The 24495-nt window shown below is 44.6% G+C and overlaps 1 protein-coding gene across 2 annotated transcripts in view; it reads right to left on the bottom strand.

The window, feature by feature from the left end:
- KSR1 (kinase suppressor of ras 1) overlaps nt 1-24495 on the bottom strand; it is a 117270-nt gene that overhangs the window by 11707 nt on the left and 81068 nt on the right. Inside the window, exons 5-19 of one of the 2 annotated variants that reach the window (XM_084651137.1) lie at nt 22682-22686; nt 18920-18980; nt 17811-17894; nt 17006-17067; nt 16805-16911; nt 14642-14810; nt 12059-12100; nt 10034-10088; nt 8400-8448; nt 6764-7143; nt 5749-5845; nt 4122-4255; nt 3296-3427; nt 2772-2907; nt 1473-1606 (exon numbers count right to left, since the gene is read on the bottom strand). In XM_084651137.1, the coding sequence (XP_084507263.1) occupies nt 1473-1606; nt 2772-2907; nt 3296-3427; nt 4122-4255; nt 5749-5845; nt 6764-7143; nt 8400-8448; nt 10034-10088; nt 12059-12100; nt 14642-14810; nt 16805-16911; nt 17006-17067; nt 17811-17894; nt 18920-18980; nt 22682-22686 (1647 nt within the window). Of the gene's footprint in view, nt 1-1472; nt 1607-2771; nt 2908-3295; nt 3428-4121; nt 4256-5748; nt 5846-6763; nt 7144-8399; nt 8449-10033; nt 10089-12058; nt 12101-14641; nt 14811-16804; nt 16912-17005; nt 17068-17810; nt 17895-18919; nt 19026-22681; nt 22687-24495 lie in introns of those variants that run through there. The other variant, XM_084651136.1, reaches the window with a different exon arrangement.

Raw genomic sequence — 24495 nt, 5'->3', positions numbered from 1 at the left:
CTATAATGGAACAAGTGTAAAGGATTCACGGTGCTTTATGCTTAAAGCAGAGATTGATGCAGAGAGGAAAAATATCAGAAAGCTCTATTTATCAATGACTGGACAGTAAATGTTCATTCTTTGCTGAGAGTAGTGTCCTTTTGTGTAGTAATGATGCCAGGGTCTTGGAGGAAACCGTCACGTTTCAGAAGGAATTCAAAGTATTCAGAATTCCATGTCATGTTAGACAGGAAGATTTTGCACAGGGAAATTGGTGAAGTGTTCAAAAAGAAGTAAAAAAATCAGGAAATGCAGTGGTAATTGCAATACAGAAAAGGTGAAGCATTTGAGGAGTTATGATAAGATACCGCAGGAGGATCACGAAGGGTTAAGAGATGGGAAAGAGGATGATCAAACCATTGGAAAAAAAGGAGAGAGAGAAAAAATAAATATTAGAAGTTCTGTTCATGAAAATATAGCAATGAGCAAAATATTCCCTAAATGTGGAATTCTCCCCAGTACACTGGGCCTTAGTACCTCACATAAACCCTGCTTTGGGGAACTGGTTCTGGAAAGCATGCAAGCATGTGTCTAAATCCCATTGACTTCAATGGAAATAAAGCACTTTCCTGAGATCAGGATACTTTCTTGCATAAAGGCCCAATTCTGCAAATCCTTATTCTTTTGAGTAGCCCTTCCTCACATTAGTCATGTAATTAATCCTGATGGAGTTACACTGACATTAAACTGGTATGAGATGAAATCAGGCCAACTGGCTACCATGTTGACTCAGTTCTGCTCCCACTGATGTCGAGGGAAAAAACTCCCACTGGTTTCAATGCACGCAGAATCAGAAGCTATGTCCCCCTGAGTTAGTGGCTATTCCGAGAGACTGAGGTTAAAATGTTCAGGCCCTGTGGTACAATTATACTATTCTTCTACACTAAGGTGAATTTCACATCAGATTTTGGTTTATCCCTATCATTTACTTCAGAGACCCATAACTGGATCACCATTTAGGTTACAGCTATAATCCCATAGGTCAATCCTCAGAATATATTCCAGCACATCCCTTTGCCATGCCCCCTTTCCAGCCACTACCACCCACTTTTGAGGCCAAGATGGCCCCTCCCACAAACATTACAAGGTTGTTTGCCACTTTCCACCAAAACTGGTGGACTTTCTGCCTCAGAAGAGGATTTAAAACCAAGGGTGAATAACTGACAATGGATTTACTCTTCCTTTTAAAGCAGGAATAATGCATAAGTTTGCATTTTCAGGGGGCGGGAGCTGGGGGAGGAGAAGAGAGACTCAAAAAAGACATTTTAAAAAATAGAATGAATCATTTTATGCTGGGGAAGGAGTTAAGTGTTCTTTAAGTTAGTGAATATCAAATAAATATAACTCCATTATTACAGCATTATACAGAAGAGAAAAAAAATAATACATTCTATAGGTCCAACCCCACTCCCATGAAAGTAGGAGATACTCACTCTGCAGATTTCCAGAAGTGTCCGGGATGCGACAGCCGTCGGTTCAGTTTTGGCAGTTTTTCAAGCATATCCACGAGAAGAGTAAAGCTGGGTCTCTCACTGAGGTCGAAAGACCAACATGCTGAGAGGATTTCCTGAGGACGACATTTTTGGGGGGTTATTTATCATCCTGTTTAGTTCATGAGGTCAGTGACAGGGGCCAAATGACTAGGGCTTCTGTTTTTGGGCACCCAACTTATGACACCTGAAGGGGCCTGATTTTCAGACAGCAGGTGCTCAGTGGCTTCTGAAAATTGGAGTCTCTCAAGTTGAGTGCCCACAGCCACTTGAAAATCTTGACTTTGCTCTTTATTCGAGTGAAATTCATCTACCCCACCTCCTGAATACATACGTGTCCAGCACCTGCACGAATGAGCGGTGTGAGAGAAACTACCTGGAGGCTGAATCCTACTCCAGCATGTGGGCAGCATACAGAGCAACCCTGCAGGTTCTCCACAAAAAGAACTCCAGCCCTTGGACTTGAACAAGGACTGCGGCCACAGGATCAAAGAAATCCCAACCCGGTGACCGTGATGTCCCTTCTCCCCTGGCTCCTCTTGAAATCCTAGCTGCACTGTCCTAGGAGGAGCTGGTACAGGGTTCTGATCCAGTGTGTGGAGAGCTTGACACCCATGCAGCCACTTCTCTCCTCTGTAGCAAACTACAGAGATTCCAGGGGGACAGCCAGGGCTCTTACTGCGAGAGGTAAATGTACCTCGATACAAAAGCTGTGCTATCTGATACGATCCTCCTCCAAGTGGAACGGTCTGGGGATAAGTCTGTTGAGTATAAATCTGCAGAAAATGCTTAGGAAAACTATGGGGTAAAATCCTGACCCCACCAAAATAAAGGGGAGTTTTGCCATTGACTTTACTGAGGCCAGGTTGTCACCCGATGAGCTAAGCACCCAGTTCCTTCTCTGTCCTTGCTCTGTTGGGGCAAGGGAATGCATTTTGCCGTGAGAACGGCAGCTAGATCGTAAAGCTCTTTGAGGCAGGCACCAACCTTTTGTTCCGTGTTTGTACAGTGCCTAGCGCAGTGAAGCTCTGGTCCATGACTGGGCCAGAACGCCATGTGGTACCTGAGTGTGTACATATCTGAATTGGGGCAAAATAGCTGGTAAGGTACTATTGATTTTTAGGGTGTGTTTTTCCCTTTTCCTTCATAATTTTGATTGACGCTTCAAGTAAGCTTCCCCCTCCTCTCCAGACCCGTTACAGAATCTCTGATCAATGGTTCTTTGGAAGGATTTCCACTTACACTGACTTCTTTCCCTACACTAACTGTAGCAAGGGCATGCTTCACTCCTTCTCCGCTTCCGATCTGCCAGATGAGTGCTTCAGCTGGCTGGCTCTTGAAAGGCCATTCTCTTGCTTGGAGCTCATACCAAACAGTCCTGAAACACCAGTAAATAAATTAAGCCTCACAACATCCCTGTGAAGGAGTACTGACATCCCTGTTTTACAGATAGGGACACTAAGGCACCGATCACTTATGGAACAGGACCAATATCATATAGGAACAACACACATAACTCCTGCCTCCCCATCCTGTGCCTTAACCACAATGTAATTCTTCCTCTCTGATAAAACGTCTGCTGGCTTACATCTTTTATAGCAGGGGACTGAACAGCGCAGAAGAAAAACGCACCATTATTCAGCTCTCTGTACTTGAGGCCTGATCCAAAGCCCATTCCAATGTGGTTCTTTCCCTTTGCTTTGGATCAGGCCATAATTTAGTGGGTTCACGCATCCCTACAATCTACCAGTGATTCATATTCTTACCCGAAAGCATAGACGTCTGCAGCTTTAGAGAAGGGCAGCTTGTCTTCGTCTTTCCCAGGAGACATCTCACGAACGATTTCAGGGGCCAGATAGCACAGCCAGTCATGGGGCAGCTTCAGTTCATTTTCACGCCTTAGTTCAAGGAGGAAGTGAGATTAGCTAACCCCTTTTGCATGTTATAATTGGCCACAGCACAGAGCTAGCTGCAGGAACTCTTGATGGGAAGTCTTTTACTCTGAAAATTTCTTCTCCAAGTTTTATTTTTTTACCATAGAAATATACTGGGCCTAATTCTCGGTGGCTCCATTCCTGCAGTTGCTCCTTATGTTCAGAGGCTGTGCAGGGGCCTGCTCAGCCTTTGATGTAATTTAGGGCAACCTGGAAGCTGCTCTATCTTATACTAATTCCCATGGTCCCCCACAGACCTTGGGAAGCAGGGGAGGGCTGTAGTGTAATGAATTCTGACCACACACCCCCTCTTTTGCCTCAAACACTAAGGGCTAGGGGGCATAGCTGGTACAGAGCCCTTATGTCATCTCTATACATGCTGGAAGGGCGTCTGTGAAGGGGTATTTCCGGGGGGCCCCTTTCTCCTGCTTTAAGACCCCTTTATTTTGCCAGAGTGCCTTAGCATGACAGTTAGACACACACACACACACCCCACTTTTCAAACCTGGGTGTCTAAAGTTAGGTGTCTATATCTGTTAAAGCAAATCATTTCTCCTGATTTACACCAGTGTAATGAAGATCAGAATCTGGCCCCTTGTCTACTTGGTCACCATTTCTTGTTTCAGAAATGGACTAGAGACGTTAACCCTTAACTTACCTTCCCTCCTGAACCACACCCGAAATACCGAATAGTCCAAAGTCTGTGATCACCACTTTGCCATTGTCATAGAAGACATTCTTGGACTTCAAATCTTTATGCACAATCCCCTTTGCATGAAGATACCCCATGCCCTGGAAAAGATTGACACACTTGGCTGTAACCCTACCTTACACAACCCCCATTTCCATATGACCTGGTTGTATGTGACATTCTTTTAACAGATTTATCCTCACGCCACCTCTGTGAGGTAGGGCAGATCTATTATCACCTATTTCCAGAGGGGAAGCTCAGGGAGCCTGGGTGACTTACAGGAAGTCTGTGGGAGAGCAGGGAATTGAAACTGTCTTCTGAGTTTCAGGCTAATGTGCTACCCAGCTCCCAGACCCCCTTCCCCTTCACAACTCAGCCCCCTAGGGCTTCTGGTTCTGCACTTTGACATATCTGGCTGCATTTGGCATATCTGGCTGCATTTCAGAAGCTTTCATCAGAGCCACATTGAGGAAGTTAAATGAGTAACTTGCCGGAGGTCACACAGCAACCTGGGGGCAGAGTCTGGAACAGAAAGCAGGCTGCCTGAGTCACAGCCCCATGCATTGTCCTATAAAAACATCTCACAGAATCCATAAACACTGGGAGTTTCCTGGTCAACTGGAAGAGTTGTCTGCCCAAGAGGAAAAAGTCATTCTTATGCTAGAAGGACCACTCTGCATTTCTAGTAAAACAGCCAGTAAACTCGAGCAGCCCCAAGGAACAGACTAGATGACCAAGAAAACCAAAAGAGAGCCTTGCATTTGGCATGCCTTGTAATTATTAACTCATGAGAAGCAGAATGTAAGATTAGTCCAGCATGGAAAAGCCCAGATAAGCCAAGAAACATAACACTGGCTTTGATGATCTGCATTCCAAACAGTAGAGGAGAGGTCTGTAGCAAAAACTTCAACACAGCACTGTACTTAAAGGAATACCAGAGCAGGGTTACGATCACTTCTTATATATTAGGATAATGGTGATGTATCTTGCATGACTTAATGAGGCAGCGCCTGGACATTCAAAGAGAGTTTCTTCCTCGTATTATAGCAGAATTCTTATCACAGACTTCATCCACACTGGCGATTCACTCCAGTTACAGCCACCGGTGTAGCTACCTTCTGCAAGCACGTACTGTAGTCAGGGTAGGGTGCAATTGGCTACAATTTGCGCTGGTGCTACTTGCCCTGATTTCAAAAGTGGGATAAGCCCCAGGGGGCAGACCCTCATTTAGGGTAAACTGACATAGCTTCATTGATGGCCATGAGCTTCAATGGAGCTATGACCATTTACATTAGCTGAGTATCTGCCCCCATTGTCAAATAGCAGCTTGCACTGATGAAGCTATGCTGGTGGCTGAAATCAAGGCAAACTCTAAATGTAGACAAGGCCTAAGGCAGAGCAATCAGCCACAAGCTTTACTCAAATGATTTGCAGGCACCAGTGAAGTTCTGGACAAACCTGATCCAGGGTTTTAGCTTCCTGACTTCTACAGGATTTGGAATGTCACTGCAAATATGATGCCCAGCTCAAAAGCCACCAGAAAGTTTTAATTCTGAAACCAACAACCTCTTCCATTCACCTAGTGTTCTCTTACCTTAAGGATTTCTTGAGCTATCTGCCTGGTTTTGTTAATATCCAAAGATACCTTGGGATCCCTTACAAATGAGTGAAGCGTCCTTCCTTTGCAAAAGCTACAAAGAAAAGGGGAGGAGGACGGGGGGGAAAAAAGAAGAGACAATGTGGTGAAAAATGCAAGTTCCTAAACATTCACACTTCTTTCCCTTGGGGAAAAATACATATCTAGACTTGAAAGTGCTCGATCTGTCAGTTTCATAGGATGTTGATGGCAGGGTTTTATAACACAGGACCCTCCCCCACAAAAGAGAGTGTCTAAGAAATGTAAATGGGCCTGATTCTCATTTACAATAGGCCCCTTTACACTATTTTGAGTGTAAATGCCCACTTCAAGGCACTGCCACTTTCAGGCCTCTTTGCAACTTCTGGAGCAGTGTAAATGAAAACCAGGCATAAACTAAGCATGTACTATACACAAATTGCTAAAAACTATGAGAGGAAGAGAAAGGTAACTACTACTTTTTTCTGTTTCTTGCTTTGCCAAGAGTCTTTCTTAAGTTTGGTTAGAAGCGGAACGAAAAGGACAGCTCATATGATAGCATTTTGTAAACAGATCAGGTCCACGCACTGACTCTTAGAACACTTCTGCTTTCAAGAATGTGCTCCCTAGATGGGAGAAAAAATAAATTACACGCTTTTTTTCCAAACACAAGAGGCCAGACTGTGGTAGCCTGACCTGCTTTAAATAGTACTTTGCACTCTAGACCTTTCGGTCAGCAGAGACGTCAAAGAGTGACTAAGCATCAAGCTTGGACAACCGCCAGTCCTTCCCACACATGGGAGGAGTCGCTTTGGCAGGGCAGGGTGCTGGAACCATATGCTACTACTGCTCTTGCTTTACCTGCCTGTGGAGAGGTGACATTTGTCTCCATTGCTCCCAACCCAGAGCCTTACACATTACATCTGCTTTCTGATTCGCAATAAGAGCCCTGTGAAAATCATAGCAGTGCTGTGGTGAAATTCTATGTCCTCACCTGGTAATAATGGCTAAATGAGGGGGGTGCATGCACGCCCCCATGAAGAGCACCACGTTCTCATGTCGGGTCTGCCTGTAATTCATCACCTCCTTCTTAAAGAGCTTGAGATGGTCCTGATTGTTCCCATCGATCTCCAACAGCCTGATTGCCACCTCTCCGTGCCATTTCCCCCTGTAAACCTTCCCCCATCGCCCTTGGCCAATGGGTTCCCCCAGCTCAATCTGTTCAAAGGGAATATCCCACTCCTGCAGGTAAACGCTGGTCTGGCTGGCCTTGCGAGAGATCACCCCTTTCCAGTGTGGCCGCTTGCTGGGCAAGTCATCTAACTCGTCCTCATCATCCTCCGGTTCCGATTTATTTGTTTCTTGCTCTTCGACCTGTTTGCAAATCAGAAAACGGGGTGGGTGGGGAGAACAACAGTTACACTGGAGTCCCACCTGGTAGTTGGTAACTGACCTCGTAGCACACTCTATATTTGTATTCCTCCAGCCAACAAACTCCAAAGATAATTAATGATGGGATAACCTCAAAGGGTTCATCTTGTGGGTTTGATCTGACTAAGTACCCAGAAATCTAGAAGCTGATCTTAACCTCCCAAGGCTGTAAAGTGCAGCTGGGAAGGCTGCAAGAAGAACCTCTCTCATGGTATCTCAGCACTTCTGGCTGGAGCTAGAGGGCTCGATCCCATGTGGTGCTGAGCACTTGAAACTAGACATGGACTTTTGCAGGACTTGTAGGTGCTCAGCACTTTTCAGGATTTGACCCAAATTCCGCAAATGAAAATGTAAAGTTGATTTTCAAAAAGGGGAACCAAAAGCTTCTTCAAACTTCAAGACCATGTTCCATTTGAGTTGGAAGCGAGATTCTCATTTTGGGCCAGATCTAAAGCCCAATTGCAGGACTCTCATTCAAGACAGTGGTCACTGGATTAAAGCCTGTAACAAAACTGGTTCGCCCAGCCCTACAGCAATCCACTTTTACTTCCTGATCCAGCAAAGCACTTAAGCACGTGTTTAAGTAGAGCAGCCATCCCAGTGAAGTCTATGGGACTACTCACTTGCTTAAAAGTTAAGCATGTGCTTTGCTGGATTGGAGCCATGAGCTAATCGGACTGTTTATTGGAAGTCTCAGATTTTAACTGCATAGATATGACATGCAGATTTAAAAGAGTTGTTTTATAAAAATGTTTTTAAAAAATTAAACAACAAAAGAACACAACAACTCCAAATGCACCTCCAACAATCATTGCAATCAAAGGCTTTTTGTAGATGAACACTACAACCCTGGTACTGGCACCAAATAGTCCTGCCAATTTATTGAGAAGTGAGCGAACAACAAAAGAGCTCCTTAGTACAATTGGAAAGGGAATAGTTAACAGGCAGGCAAGTTAGATGTAGCCAAATAAAAATACCAACGTGTTTGCATCCTAACCCAGTTGTAGCATGAACAGTGGGTTATTAAAGGAGATATTTTGTAGCACGGACCTCTATTTCATTACACAGGAAAGCCATGCTGATTTCAGCAGTCATCTCCTGAAGACCACTGCCCTGCTATTTAGCTTGTAATACAGCCTTTGTGACGGCGTAGGAGAGTGGACAAAGAGAGAGGTGGTCCATTTCACCCACAAGCATACCTCTGCATCAGGCTCTTCAACCCCCTCTGTGTCCAGCTGTTCATCAGCACTATCAAGAGAAAATGGGTTTACAATGAAAATATGATGGCATATGGACTCAGGCTAGGAAGCTGGGCTGCTGCTTAGATTTTCAGCGCCACCAACAGAATTGAGAAGAGAACCAAAGCGTATCTCCTAACATACCACATCAGAGGAGGGCGCTCTATTCTCCAGTTAGCAGGCAGGGAACTTCAGAAGACTACTTCCGACGTGCAACTGAACCACCACTAAGACCTTGTCTATACTAGAAGGAGAAGGGCCTGTTGCTACAGCAACAGCCAGCAAGGGAACATCTGGACAAGTAGTAGCTGCAGTGATAACTGAGGGCAGGTAGGGTTTGAATAGGTTTTCATGACATGGTCAACAGTTTAGCAGCAATACAGTGGCACCATTACTGGCTATTGCTATACCAGGCAACCTAAAGTTCTTAGTGCAGATGCACCTACGATGACAGAGCAATATGGAGTATTGGCTATCGTGTTATTAACTCCCAAAGACGATGAACAGTGATCCGCCCAAAGGCTGTGATCTCTACAATCCAGATCCCAAAGCATGCTTAGAGCCGGACGTACCATGCTCTGTAAATCCTAAAACCCTGCAACGTCCGTTTGACTGGACTTATCTGATCTCCCCTGGGGCACCCAAAAAGGTACACTGAAGCCAGCAGCAGTCACCACAACCAGCTCACCCCACTTCCCAGGAGTCACCAGTTTGTTAACCTTTCAATTTAATTAGCTGGGATGGGGTATATAAAACCCACACTGGAACGGAAGGGGAAGGAGCAACTCTGAGCTCAGGAGGAGACCCCCACCCAGCCACACCTGCAGAGCGTGTTTCAGCTAGAGGTTGACCCCAGGCATCTCAGAAGGCACCTGAGAGGGCAGGGAGGGAGAGAGAGATCTACCCTGAGAGCCCCTGGAGAAGGGCGCTGCAGAAACCTTCTACTGGAGGGACAAAAACCTGAGCTGATGGTTCAATCATCATCTTTTGCGAGGCAAAAAACTGTAAGACTTTGGCGAGAGCATGGGTGGGAGGAAGTGGCCCAGGGAGACAGCCTTAAGGTAAGATAAGGCAAGACTGGCCAAAGATATGTTGAAACTGTTTGATAGAAAGTTGTTTTTTCAATTAACCATTTTTTTGTTGCAGTCAACAAAAAAACAAAACAAAAAACCCCAAATGCCTGTAAAGAAATATTTCAGCCACAAATAGTTTAGATTTTGGCCAACATTTTTCAGTAAACCGTAAATTTTCTGTGGAAAATTTTGATGAAAAACTGATTTTTTAAAAAAGTTTTCTGTGGGCAACCTCTCCTCACATTTTCTGACCATTTCGAATGATTAAAAACAAAGAACTTTGCACATTCAGGGAGCCTTTCATCCATGGAGTGATGGAGTAAGCATCATAACCTCTCTTTACCAAGTTTATAAAATGGATCAGTGCTTTCCCCAAAGTTGCACAATGAATCCATTGCAGAATTCAGAATGAAACCCAGAAGTCCTGCCTACTAGCCCCTCTTCTCTAACCATTCAACAAAAGTGTTACCTTTTCAGTTAGCTATGAAATGAACAAAAAGGATAAAGAAACATAATGCTTACTTAGTGTCTTCAGCTGTTTCAGGTGGCTGTATTACTTGTGGGGGGCTGGGAATTTCTAAAAAAAATAAAATAAAATGTAATACACGTATTTCATGCTTAATCCCTACCATATACTACTGTGGATTTATTTCTCATACAGGAAATACACAGGCAGGTATATTAAGTAAACAATGAACAACCAGCATAGTGCTAAATTATGGACATTCACGTTGACTGAATCTGATTTACTTGTTCAATTACCACCTATAACAACATTTTGTGAAGTATTCAACTCATCTGCTAACTTAATCCTGAAAAAAAAATTTACCTGGATGTGCTTTGCTTTAAGCAGTCAATAATACTAGTCATGGGCTTAAAGTTGAGCACTTGTGCATCTGCTTGCAGAATTGGAGCCAGCTTCAGGGACCCAATTGCATAGGGTTTCTAATGATGCTCATGATGAAATATACAATTGACTGCTTTACCCATATGGCTCGTCAGCACCACCCAGTGTCCGCTTGGCTTAGGTCACCCATTTTCTATAGCAACCCCACAAGCTGTTACCCAAGCCTGTCTCTTTCAGGAAGCCTGCCTCTCACCGATAATCTGAATTTAAACTGGATTTCAAAAGAACTCCTGTGAAGAGCACCAGTTGTAGAAACAGGAGGCTGTAACTATTGATTAGATTAGTATCTTATTCTTCAGTCAAAAATATTTTGCCTTTCATTCAAGGCCTTCTAAGTGGTTTACAGACACCTCTGCGAGACAGGCAGGTACCATCGTTATTAGCCACTTCACAGAGGTGGACTCCAGAGTGCGGCTACACTGCCATCACTGGGTGTGAGTGCAGCTCGTATGGACAGATCCAAGGCTACCTTTTATCTAGCCAGCTCAGGTAATGGAGCAGCGAAGCTGTGGGCGTGCGGGTAGTACAGGCCAACCCAGAACAGTGGTTTGAGCATTGGCCTGCTGAACCCAGGGTTGAGAGTTCAATCCTTGAGGGGGCCATTTATGGATCGGGGCAAAAATTGGGATTGGTCCTGCTTTGAGCAGGGGGTTGGACTAGATGACCTCCTGAGGTCCCTTCCAACCCTGATATTCTATGATTCTAAGAACCCTGCATAATCACTCTGGCAGCTAACCCACACTAAAGTATGCTCCATCACTGCTCCATCACCCAAGCTAGCTAATTAAAGCGAGTTCAGGTATGTCTACACAAGCTGCAATCACAGGGTGTGACAGACACACGCTAAGGAACAAGACCTGTTATGTCTAAAATCTTGCACCTTGGTAGGGGGTTAGATTAGATGGTCCCTTCTAACCCTCTAGTTCTAGGATTCTATGAACTTCAGGGAAGGGCCCACTCTAGTGCCCAACAGGTTGGGAACTGGGGGTTTGGGAACTTTCACTCACAGTCACTGCTGCACTTCCTCCTTCAGTCTACTACACCCACACACCCCACACCTAACCTACTGCACGCACGGGCAGACCCTGCAAAAATACATCCCCTAACGAAGGTCCTATTTTGAAAAACAAAAATCCAAACAAGACTCCGAAAGGAACAGGGTGAATTTTTAAATGGGTTCTATTGATGGTAGCAGTAGAACAACTATTGCATCTTCTAGATGAACAAACCTTAAAATCAGCTCCACACCAATAGCTATGAAAGTGTCTGACCTGAACCAACTAAATCTTTCTTAAATCCCTGTGGTCCAGATCCTCAGATGCATCCGTTTACACCAGCTGAGGATGTGGCCCTCGGAAAATAGGGATAAGATTTTTCAAAGGAACATCAATGTGGTACATAGACTTTTGCGATGGGACTCTCCTCTGTTACAGCTAAACAAGTCATCCATGTCACGTTAAAATGTAAAGAAGAAACACACACATTAGGAAAGAATGGCTTAGTGTTATTGTTTATGTTGACACGAGAAAGCTTTTTTTTGGAAAAGCAGGAGCATTCAAAAAAAGCAGAAGATTTAAAAATAGTTTAATTTGGACAGAAATGGCACAAGCTGGTTAGCAGATTTAAAGCAATGAACTCACCTGGGAAGATAAACTGTTGTCTATGCTGAATGTAGTAGGCAGCTTTATATATAAAAAAAGGACAGCAAAAATCAGCAGGAAATAATAAAAAAACAAGTTAAGTGTGTCAAGAGATAGCATCAGCAAATGCCCCATACGCATTCAGTGAATTAGTCCCAACTCATTGTTTGAGCAACAGATTAGTAGATTAATTACCAGCCAGATCAGTGGATGGATTTCAGCACATGCATGTTTGAAAGACTGAACAGGATGACAGATTAAATCAAATCAGGTGAAAGCGGAGTTACGGATAGTGAATGTGGCCAGATGGGGAGACTAAGAACAATGGTTAGGCCCTCAGGTGGTGTATATTGGCACACGAATGAGAATACTAAACCTTCTATAGCGCTTGTCATCAGTACGCCTCAAAGCACTTTACAGAAGGAGGATGTGTCATTATCCCCATTTTACAGATGGGGAAACCGAGATGAAGTGACTTGTGTTCTTATGGCTGTCTGCTATTGCCCTTCCCTTGTTTTCAGTGGAGCTCTGCCAACTTACACCAGCTGAGGATCTGGCCCATTCACATTTCTTTTTGCTAATTTTATTCCAATGAATTAGCAGGTAGGTTTCTGTTTTGTGTAATCAAATCCTGCTTCTTCTCCATTTGATGTCTTGGCTATCACAACAGATTTTGCATTTAAAAACAGCAACTTCCAGTGATGGATCAAAGACTTGACAGAAAAATGCAGCTATCTCTAGGGTAAAAACAACACGGCTATTTTAAATAGCACCAAGTAAGATTTCCAGGCCAAAGGAATGAAATTTGACCCCAGCAAAGAAATGTGCTGACTATGCAACCCTGGCTCTTGTCTGTATTACTTAGTCAGGCAAGAAGTCCCCCTGACCTCATGCTACTCATTGCAGAGTGTGTTTTGTAACGCACTCATAGTGCGAACACTTCCCACCACAGATGTCTGACTCGGCCATTTCAAAAATCCTCACAGGCGGGCACTCATAATGAACAACATGGATGACCAACAGTGTTTATACAAAGCACAATTTTTTCCTGGTTTTCATTTCCACTCTTCACTACATTAATCAAGTTGCTCATGATTTCAGGTCATTCACATACACACACACACACACCCCAATGTGCAAAGAATAAACAAACCGAGGAGAAAGTAACTGAATTTTCATATGCTCTTTCAAAAGAGGGGAATTTGGAAAGATAAGACCACTGAAGACATGTAAACTTCTCTCAGTGAACTTTGTTCCAGAGTAGGTAGTTTTTACTTTCAACAACTTTTAAAACCATACACATTTCAGACAGCATGAAACAAGGCAGAGAGGCACAAGATGTGTAAGTCAGGGTAGCTTTTCCCCTTCTTTGATCTCACAGTCAAAGCTTTCTGCCCCCTCCCCAAAGCTGCCTAGAGATTTTACCTGCCTCCTGGTTGCAGCAGGACAAATGGAGCTCAAGTGCAGATACCAATTCTTTCCCTCTGTTTCACATCAGTGGAGGGGACACCAGACTGTCTGGTTATAGATGGGCATTGTGGAGGGAGTGACACCTTTGCACATATGTCAGTCCCCCAGGAACCCATGGAGCCCTCTCCCACCAGCAGGCCATAGGGGAGTTTCTTTACGTGAGTTCTTGGGGAGAAGGGAGGACACCTGGGGAGCAACTGCTCTTAGAAGTCCATGGAAGCAAAGCATGCTTCTGATTAGAAACCAGATCAGGTGTGAACACTGCTGGAGGCAGCATTTCCACTGACTGTCCTGTGCAGCTGCTGCTGAACAGATGTGAGGGGGAGTCGGCCAATGGCAGCACAGCTCCTGAGGTACAGCAGAATGGCCATGCGAAGGCCCAGGGTCTTCACCGACCTTAGAAGTTATGCCAGGCTGTGGGGCCTGAACCTCCTGTGCGAGGGAGGAGAGGGGAGTAGATCCTGCTCCCCCAGTGGAACTCGGCATCGAACATGCATGCCTGCTAGGTAGGGAAACAGCCTGCTTATGGGGGAGTAGGACCCTTACTCTGGATCAAATGGCTGCAGATCATCATGGGAAGTGTTGCCCGTATCTTATATCATCTAGAAACTAAACGCATAAGTCAAGAATGCAAAGTACTGAGGGTCTTCCGCATGGCAGTCTATTTCCCGTCTTCCCCCTAAATCACTGAGCCAAAAGCTATTTTACTCTGCAGTTGGTTCTCTGCCTGGTCGCAATTAGCTGATGAGTGCCCACCCTCCATCCCAATGCAAAGACCAACAATGACAGAAATCCCCCTCCATTTACAGAGCCCCTGCAAGACCTGGAAGCACTTTGTAAAACAGGCCAGGTTCTGGTTGATACCTAGGAGCATGAGTTAGGGACTCCAAAATGGGAACAAGCACACTGCAAAAGCCGGCTTGACACAGGCCTGTATCCTAGCCAAGATCGCCCCAGGCAGTAGAAGTGGTGCTATTCTGCACAGGCAGGGCTGTGCACACATGTCCTTGCTGGGTTATGATAGTACCTAGGCCATGCCCTTGGCCTCCAGAGCATTGCCCAGGAAGTTGGGAAGTCTGACCATCCACAGTTCTCCTGAAACAAATCAGTTACCTGGAAAGTGAAACCGACAGTCCCGCTGGCCCATGGGGGAGGGATTTGGGGGAGGCGTTGCGCTGGGAGGATTGGAAGATTGGAAAGGTGCTGGAGAAGATGGCGTGGAAGAGGTTGTAGAAGATGGGTTACTGCTGGAGTCTAGATGGTTTATTGCTGGTGGGTGATCCTGCAAAAGCAACAAAAGCCACTGAGTGATTTTTGCTGAGGAAAGGGCGACGCTTATTGATGGGTCACCAACTCCCCCCAAAGCAGATCAGCCAATCACTGTTGCTGTGTGCAAACAGCAAGGAAGTAGGCTCTTCCCATGAGATCCTTATGGGCAGGAGGCTGGAAAAGGCCAGCAGATGGTCTCAGCATGAATGGGAATGTGGCACCCAAAGCCCCTAAGCAGCTTTGAAATCTCAGCGTAAGACCTTAGTGCTGCTCCCACTCAAGTCAGCAGAAGAACTCCCAATGACTTCAGTCGAAGCAGGATCGGACACTCAATGGTGTTCTGAGGAATCACAGACAAAATTAAGAGTGTGGGGTTCTTTATACAGAGAGTGAAAAAGAAAAAAGGGGAGCAGGGCCACCAAACTCTTCAGGTGAACGGGAGGAACTTGTTACCTGCAGTCTAATCTAGTTGAAAACTATCACCTAGACACAGCAAGACCCTGTTATTAGGTAACGGACAGGGAAGTTTGTGGGGGATGGATTCTTAACAGCTACTGAGCACCTGCACATCCCATTGGAGTCTGTGGATGCTCAACACTACTGAAAGTTAGGGCCTCGGGATTTTTGGAGCATCTTTGTTTTGCTTCTGGTTGGGGGACAAAACAAAGCAATAAATACATCTACATACAAGTCACCCCCTTCCCCCATGGAACCACTGTTCTTTTATGCCATGCAACCCATCCCACTTCAAAACATCCTCTACCCTCTTCACACATTTCCATTGTTCGCACATTTGCTAAGTCAGTTTCTCAACCGTGCTGTGCAGTTTTGTTTGTAGGTTGCCTCCCTCTCGGTTTCAACTGTGAATGACAAATGCAGCAGTCACACTAAGGCATTGGGCAAACGGCAAGGTAACGTTCACCAGCTCATTTGTCATTTCCCTGCCCAGAGGTGGAAACACTCATCGCTTGAGCCTTCAAACCAGTAGTTCTCAATTTCCACACTACCCCCTCCCTCCCATTTCATGGGGGTCTTGCTGGGACCCTGCCCCCATTTAGCACCATGGAAAGGGCAGGGTTGTCAAGACTCTGGCACCTACTCCCAATCCTCCACGGGTCACAACCCACAAACTGGGAACCCTCTGAAATCCACTGTAGGAAACAACCCTGCACTGGGAGGGAGACAGACAGCCTGGGCTAATACAGGTTTTCCCTTAGAACTGGATTGGGGGGGTGGGGGTGGGAAAAGGTTTTTATTCCTTGGAAAATTGACTTTTCAGAAAAACAACAACTTAAATATTTGAATACAAGATGGCATCTCAGTGCCTCATCGGAGTTATAATCCGGGTATTTGAGGTTCCCATTCTCTTCTATGGGCTGGGCTCTCTGGCCAGACTACAACTCCCAGAATGGGTCACTTTTTACCCCTCTTGGTTAGGGGCAGTGGTGAGTCATAGGAGCCCCTGGCCACGGCCCGTCAAAGGAGAGGCAGTCTGGCCAGACAGCCCGGCCCATGGATGAAAGGAGAAGCATAAGACATTCAAATGACAATTCACGGGAGATGCTATTTGGAACCAAAATATTTCAGGTTTTGGTTGAAAATTGGGAACTTCTTGGTTTCTGAGCATTCACCGTTTCAACAAAAATATCAATTTTCTGCAGGAAACAGCCTTTTTTCACAACCATTTTTCTTGATCAAAACCCAGTTTCCCATCAAACCACCACTGTGACTGAAAATGTGTGACCCGTGCTCTTTTCCACTCGATTGCTTTGGTTCTAGATTTCAACCCCCCCCTGCAGCAGAGGGCTGGAGCGGCTCAGAAGCCACATTTCACAAGTGGAACATGTCACACGTTGAAACCAAGACTCTCTGCACAGAGAGGCAGAAACAAAACGTGCGAAAAAATTATGCAGCTGTCACTGCGCTAAATGATGGTGCTGCATCTTCCCCAGACGGGCTCACAGTTCAATTGCGGAGACACATCATAAGCTTTGTTTCACCAAGTACCTTTTTCGTTAGTGCTTTTGGAAGGGTTCCAAACTGCGGCTCTGCAGGTCTGTCCACAGGGTTATTAATATCAGAAGGGACAGACTCCGTCCTTCTTATTTTTGCTACTGAAAGGGGAGGGAGAAAGTTTATTCAGACTGATTCTCATTGCGATCACATCAGTGATGAAAGATAAAATGCTGAAACTCACAGCAAACTTACTGGGAAGGAAAGATATTCTGCAAGCAGGGGCCTCTTTAGTACATTTGTTATGACACTTTAATCTGTGAGAGAGAGACACACACACACTCGTTAGATAGCAACTAATTATATATATATATATAAGTGTATATATATATATATATATAAGTATATATAAAGCCTGCTGCAGTTTCCACGATATGCATCTGAGGAAGTGAGCTGTAGCTCACGAAAGCTTATGCTCTAATAAATTGGTTAGTCTCTAAGGTGCCACAAGTACTCCTTTTCTTAATTCGTTACAGACGATCCAGTCCAGGCCTCCCCTGGCACATTGCATGCGGATTTCAAAGGAAGTTCTGCAAACTAGCAGGGCCTCAGTGCTTCCCTGTGGTCTGATTGTGTGCCAGGGTCTGCACCCAGATGTAGCCTAGCTATATGAGGTATTTATATGGCCCCATTGCTGTAGGATCTGAACACATGACATTTTTTAAATGCACTTATCCTACAAAACCCGTGTGAGGTAGGACAGTGCTATTAGCCTCACTTTACAGATGGGGAACTGAGGCAGGGAGAGATTAAGTGACTTGACCAAGGTCACACAGGAAGCCTGTGGCAGAGCATGGAGTGGTGCCTGGGTCTCCCAAGTCATCTCTCTAGTCAGTGTGTCATGTTTCCTCTCCCTCCACCACTCTATGTTGATGGACCCCAATGCAGGGCCTGAAGTTGTAACTTAAACTAAGAAGCAAAACAAATACGTCTCAGAGATCAATAATAAATCGAATGACACAAAACATTCTTCAGTAAGGGACCAGGATTCGGTGCTCACCTGCAGTGCTTACACTTCACACCAAACATCATGCTTTTCTGACACACGTGGCACATCTGAGATAACCAAGATTTTGTAGAGAATCTGAGCAGAAGGGGGAAAAGTGATTATATTGGGGCCAGTTAAACAGAAAACCAAACATTACCTGAAACACCACTGTTTAACTACAGCCAGTTTACAGTGTGGCCTCTTATAAAAGGGAAAACACACTGATGGAAGTGGCTATTTTATTTTTTTAATAAAAAGGTATTTAAGGAAGCCAGCACCTGCTCAAGGAATGAAAGTGACCTTTGTGCAGAGGACAACCATAGGTTTTGTGCTGGCCATCTATACTGGGGTCAATTTCAGCCTACAGCAACTCACAGGTGAGCGTACAGGGCTTGTTTGTCAGGAAGAACCAGTATGCACACACACACACGCTGGTGTTCAATTCCCAGAAGGAGATTTTTACCATTTTTCAGTGCAGTTTTGCAAACTGGAATTGTAGCCTAAGTTATGATTAACTTTTTTTCCTTTCTAGCAGGACAGCAGAGCAAACATACATAAAACCTGTATTACTGTTTGGGACAATAGTTACTGCTAAACATACTCCCTCTTGGTTAGTTGTTGGGGTTTTTTTGGAGGGAGCACGGCAGGGGAGGAGGAAAGTAGGGGAGGGGCTAATGTGCTCCTCCCATTTTAAGACCAAGACCTTCCTTTTGGTCTGCAAGCTCTCTGGGACAGGAACTATCTTTGTTCTGTTTGTGCAGCCCCGTGCACAACTGGGTCATGGTTCATGGCAGGGGCTCTCCAGCACCACTGCAATAGAAATAAGCAAGACATTGGCAGGATCCCAAATGAACAACTTTGTAAGAGGGAAGGGAAGGTTGCAGAGACCCATCAATAGTTCTAATGTGTAATGCCTTTTAAGGACATTAGAGTTAGAGCAAATAGCAATCCAGGAAATGCAAAGTCAAGGCTAAACTTCCCAAAGGAGGCACCCAAGGCACCTTAAAATTCTGTCTCAGAGCAGTCAGCTATACACTGCACTAAAATGTGATGATTCTGATTACAGCAACATCCATTTCATTTCCTTTGCGGCTCCTGCTGTATTTTGTGTTGGTGTTTACCTGTGTGTTACGGATATGCCAATGTCTCTTCGTACCATCTGAGGGGATCCCTGGGGGAAATCTGATGGGGAACAAATTAGATCTAAAATAAATAAATAAATAAATAAATAAAAAGTTAATGCCCACAGTTTGTGACCATTTTAGAAATCTGAAGTGAAATTTGCACATGAAAATCTCATTTCTAAGGGAACAACAGCCAGCAAATCGCACCAAGGGAGCCCAAATACACGTGTGTTTCCAAAAGAGATCGGTAACATGCCTCTAGCGCTCCTTCCCCTGCACCTGGGTCAGGCACCCAACACCCACTGAAATTTAACGGGAGTCGAGAACCTAATGCCCTTGGCCTTACGCCCCAGGGTCACTCATTATGGTAGCACACATGGGAATAGTTCACTGGTTGCTACAGAGCCACAGGAGTTGCTCTCTTCATGGTATGGACCCAGCATAAGCTGTGGCTGGTTCCTCGCTCTCCATTTAATAAGGGCATGTGGATTTATAGATTTGTTTTTCCCTATTCATTTATTAACTATTATTTCAGGATCATGGTTAGAGATGGGAAAAGTCCACCCAGCCTGCAAATGCAGCATCCCCTAAAGGAGGCCACATCAGACACTGCTAACAAACATTTGGATCAGTGGCAGACTGTTTAAGCAACAACAGGCTGGTGGGAAATGTTAAGGCAAGTCAGACATGAGGCTGAAAGGACTTCCTGTCCCTTTCAATACTAATTGCTAGATTTTGGGCAATGCTTACTCATGCTGAGGAGCACTTACTCACATGAGCAGCCTTACTGAGACTCCAACAGCAGTAAAGCTTACACAATTCTAGCCCCATATTATCAAGAAAATGTTACTTTAAAACAGATTTTGAAGGGGGAAAAAAAACCCTGCAGGTTCTCAATTTTCAATTAACTTCAAATGCCTGCTTAGGAGGGCAGCTTTGATCTGGAAGGGGACCACCAAATAATGGTTTAACTAAGACTAATACCGAGCTCTTATATAGGCTTTTCATCAATAGATCACTAAGAACTTTACAGAGGAGGTTGGAATCATTATCCCCATTCTGCAGTTCGGGACACTGAGGCACAGAGGTGAAGTGCCTTGCCCAAGGTCACTCAGTTGGCCAGTGGCAGAGCTGGGAAAAGCCGCCAGGTCTCCCGAAGTCCCAGTCCAGCACTCTATCTAGTAGGCAATGCTGCCTCCAAATAAGGCTATATGTTAAATATTAACATACTGGAAAACCCGACACTATATAGTCATACAACACGGACAGGCCCAGGTCTGTGAGCACAGTTCCCACTAGCATCAGTCTCTCATGTGGTCCCTAGGTGGCACCAGATCCTTTTTTTAATTAAGGCCTCACTGAAATGTTCCACTGTACGTCTAACACAGCTGGCAGCCATAAGCCTGGGTCCAGAGATTTGGGTTGCAGGGCTCACACTAGTGCTAGCGTTCTAAAAATATACAGCCCAAGCTCCAGCCACAACTGTCGTTAAGAGTACTAGCCCACGTCTATTGTTCCAGGCTGGGAGGCTTGCTGCGGGCTGTGTCGACAGTCCAAGGCACCTACATTCTCCAACATCACAGACAATGCTTGACTGATGTCAACAATTTTATAAAAAGCAGCAGCAGCTTGCGTGACTGATATGGCAATTATTTCCTGCGATAGCCTTGAAAACCCACACTGAATTAAGTGCAAGTATCTTTGGAGTCCACTGTATTAAATAATTGTGGGCCTGGTTGATCAAAGGACTGCACTGAACAAAGTAGCAGATAAGAATGGTCGTTTGGGACAATACATGTGAAGTGGATTTCCTGGGAAACAGCTAAGGGGAGGTGAATGCAAATTCCTCCCCCCACTCTCCAGGTTCTGCAAAAACCCAGTCTTTTGAAGCTATGCCCTGAGGAAGGGACCACTGTCTACTGATTACCTATCCCTGGAATCTGTAGACCAAAGAGCCAGGCTGCACAAAGGAAAGTGACCTGTGCATGGGGATGCCTGTTCTGAGCTAAAGCTGGTATGAACTTGTAACCACAGAAAACCCCTTGGTGGGGACTGAAGCACTGATTTCTACCAGAGCCCTAGCTGGAGTTCGGGATGATTTCTGGTAAACTCATTAGCATGTGAGGTGGTTCTTGTATTGGTTTTCGTGTTCTCTGTAATGCTTTCACCTTAAGAATAAAGGTTCTTGTTTAGAGAGCTGTGTGGTAGCTTGCAACTGGGGGCAATTACGCTGTTTATAGTCTCTGGAGAGAGAGCAAAATGCAGATGCTGGCCTGTTTAGGCAGTCTGGCTTGCTGGGAATAACACAGCATAGGCAGGGAATTGGGCAGCATGGAAAACAACCCAGTCAGGAGGGAAAGAGGAGGGTCTCCGTCCAAGAGAGGTGATGGCTGGGAGCCTACAAGCGGGTGCCCCTGGTGGACAAATGACAGCTTGCATACAACAGACGTAATGAGATGGTCAACCAAAGCCTAGTGTTTTTGAACTAAAGGCTCGGAACTTTGGTTAGGACATATAAACTCAAAGAAAATTCTTACTGAATGTAAGAGAAAGTGATCTTTCTATGGGTTTTTTTTTTTTTAATCCTACACAAGTTAATAGAGAGTGAGGACCTTTAAACAGAATAGCTAAAAAGACCTAAAAAAACAAAACAAAAAACCAACAACTCATTTTCTGTTCCATTCAATAGGTTCTAAAGTAAAGTAATCTCTACACAATCCTATCAAAATAGCTACAGAACTCTACTGGTTTCTATAGGAGTTCTCCACGAGGGGGATGTTTACATTTCCAATCATTTCAGGTTCATTTCTTTTTGGGAAAGTGACTGCTAGGACTGTGTTTTAAACCAGCCATGCTTTTTAAATGCTTACCAGGCCATATACTGCACATGAAAATCTCCTTAGTTTTATTTTATTTTTTACAGGAAGACTAAAGAGTTTTAAAGGACAAGTGGTTTTCTAGGTTAGCTTCATGACGAAGGTAGTGGTTCATGAAACAGACCTGTATGGTCCGACCACTGCTGTCATGCCACAGCATGTCGCTGAACTGAACAGCGGGTTGGGACAGTAAGTACCCTGATAAAGGCCTGCAGCTTGATCCTGCAAGCTGCCGAGCGCTCGTCCTGATGCCGAAAAGCACCTCACCACATGCTCAATTTTAAGCTATGGACTCCAATGGGACTATTCGTATGCTTAAAGCTAAGCATAGGCCCAAGTGCTTTGCTGGTTCCGAGCCAGAGTGCTCTGCACTTTGCACAGCTGAGCCTTAAGTGAGGATTAAATTGGCTACTTACTCAGAAAGCCCCATGTTGCAAATACAGGCATTGCATGATCCCTCAAGCCAAGGCTACATGAAATTTAAGAAATATTACACTAAGTAGAAGGATCTGGCAAGGGTACGTGCAGATGCTGAATAGACAATTATGAAATTAGAGCTTTTAAATACCAACAGACGTTGACACCAGGAGTCTGGAACGACAGGGGAAATTTAAAAACAGAACACCTTCAACGCTGGTCCAAACCCTACAGTATCAGCATTTCTTTCTGTTGCTCTAGTCATCTGAAGAGCTCATGTTAACGAATAAGGACTGCGCCTGCAGCTCTCATGCAAGCAAAACGCCTGCTGATGTTAACCGCTCTACACCGAGGCCTTCCAAAAAGGTAGCATAAAAAGAGGACCATACTGGAGACACAAAGACAAGACGTTCTTTCCCCCACAGGCAAGGATGTGAAGACTGCCCCCCCAAAATCTGCTTCTTACCAAACCTGGAAGACAAAAAGAAAGAAAACCATTTTCAACACAAGTAATCACGTGACAGACGATCTAAACTCCTCCCTTAAATGCAAAGGTCTTTATTACAACCTTTAAGACTCTATTTTCAAAACATGGCCTCTGTTTTTGGCACAGGCATCTTTGCACCGGCGTACACAATATTTTGCACATTCTCTTTGCGCGTGAATGATAAAATTCACTGGACAGAGTGCAAGATCCCCTTACACATACATACTATGCATACGTGGATGTTAGTCATAGACGGGGATTGTCAAAGGAGCTTAATGGAGCTAGGCACCTATATGATTTTGATGCCTAAATCCCTGAGGCTCTGTTGAAAATCCCAGCTGTAAATTCTATCATTTATGCATTCCATGCCAAAACCAGAGTGCACGGAGCTGTACAAAGGCATATGGAGGATGAAGGCGGCCTTTTTGGTCCATTACAGTCTCCGCAACAATGAAGTGCTACGTTGGCCTCCAAACAGACTTTGGGCTCCCCTGAAGTCAATAGTTTTATCATTTACTTCAATGAGACCAGGATTTCACGGCTAGATTTAAAGCAAAGCTGTAGCTGGCTACAGATCTTTTCAATTCAAGGAAATACCTCTCACCCATTGCTAAACAAACAAAAATCAACCTGCATACTTGTTGTCGTTAGAGGCCCCAACAGTGTGTGGGGGTCAATACACACTTCATTTGCACTTGCATATAAAAGCTACGCAGAGTTTATCACATGGTCACACATGGTTTTGTACTGAACTCTTTCATATGCACCAGTAACCATAACTAACAAAGCTAACTTTCCTTCCCTCCCTTTATATAAGAGGATGCAACTTCCTTACTGACCTCTATAGCAGCTCATAGCCAACTCCTTCGTAAAAGCCTTCAGTAAAGCCAGGTCCCAGCTGGACAATAGGTCTCAGCTCTGAACTCCTTCAAAGGGATGGAGGGTTTAGCTAAGTGGTACTGGTTTGGTGCCAGCTGCAAAGTTTGGTTCCTGATCCAAGCGTCCCCAAAACTCAGGGGGGCGTTCAGACTTTGTGGGACGGTTGTTTCATGCTCATTTGCATAAATAAGCAAATGCTGCATTAACAGAACACCTTTCATCCCAAAATATCTACAAAGCATATCAAAAGTCCTAAACGGATTTAAAAAAAAAAAAAAGAAGAAGATCTGTATATAGTTTTGTGTATCACTGAGATGCAGCTGTTTAAAAGCCACAGCAACACTTAAAACACAATTTCGGACAAGGAGTGGAAGACACAATAGCCAGCTAAACTGTGTACATAGTTGCTGTATATGGAATTTGGCAGAAATGTTCTTGCATTAAAAAAAAAAAAAAGAAGTGTTGATATCCTCAGTAACAGCAAGTAATCCAAACCCCTATATCACATGTGATCTGAAAGACATTATAGCTACAAAAGCCAATTAACGTTGTACTAAGGCATCCATCAATATGGATTCTGCACCACAACCAAACATCACCTTATGCAAAATCTGGATCCACACCAGAACTGATGTTGATCCAACCCAGCTTAGTTTGAGAGCGGATGAGACAGCAGTACACGGTGTTGTGGGTTGGGCCTACTGTACTGTTAACCTCGTGCACAGGATGGAGAGCATTAGTGTAAGACGGGTTTCAGAGTAGCAGCCGTGTTAGTCTGTATTCGCAAAAAGAAAAGGAGTACTCGTGGCACCTTCGAGACTAACTAATTTATTTGAGCATAAGCTTTCGTGAGCATCCGATGAAGTGAGCTGTAGCTCACGAAAGCTTATGCTCAAATAAATTGGTTAGTCTCG

The sequence above is a fragment of the Lepidochelys olivacea genome (assembly GCF_965140295.1).
Source record: "Lepidochelys olivacea isolate rLepOli2 genome assembly, chromosome: 17".
NCBI lineage: Eukaryota > Metazoa > Chordata > Testudines > Cheloniidae > Lepidochelys > Lepidochelys olivacea.
Note: the sequence above shows the minus strand (reverse complement) of the source record. Positions and strands in the feature narration are given on the sequence as shown.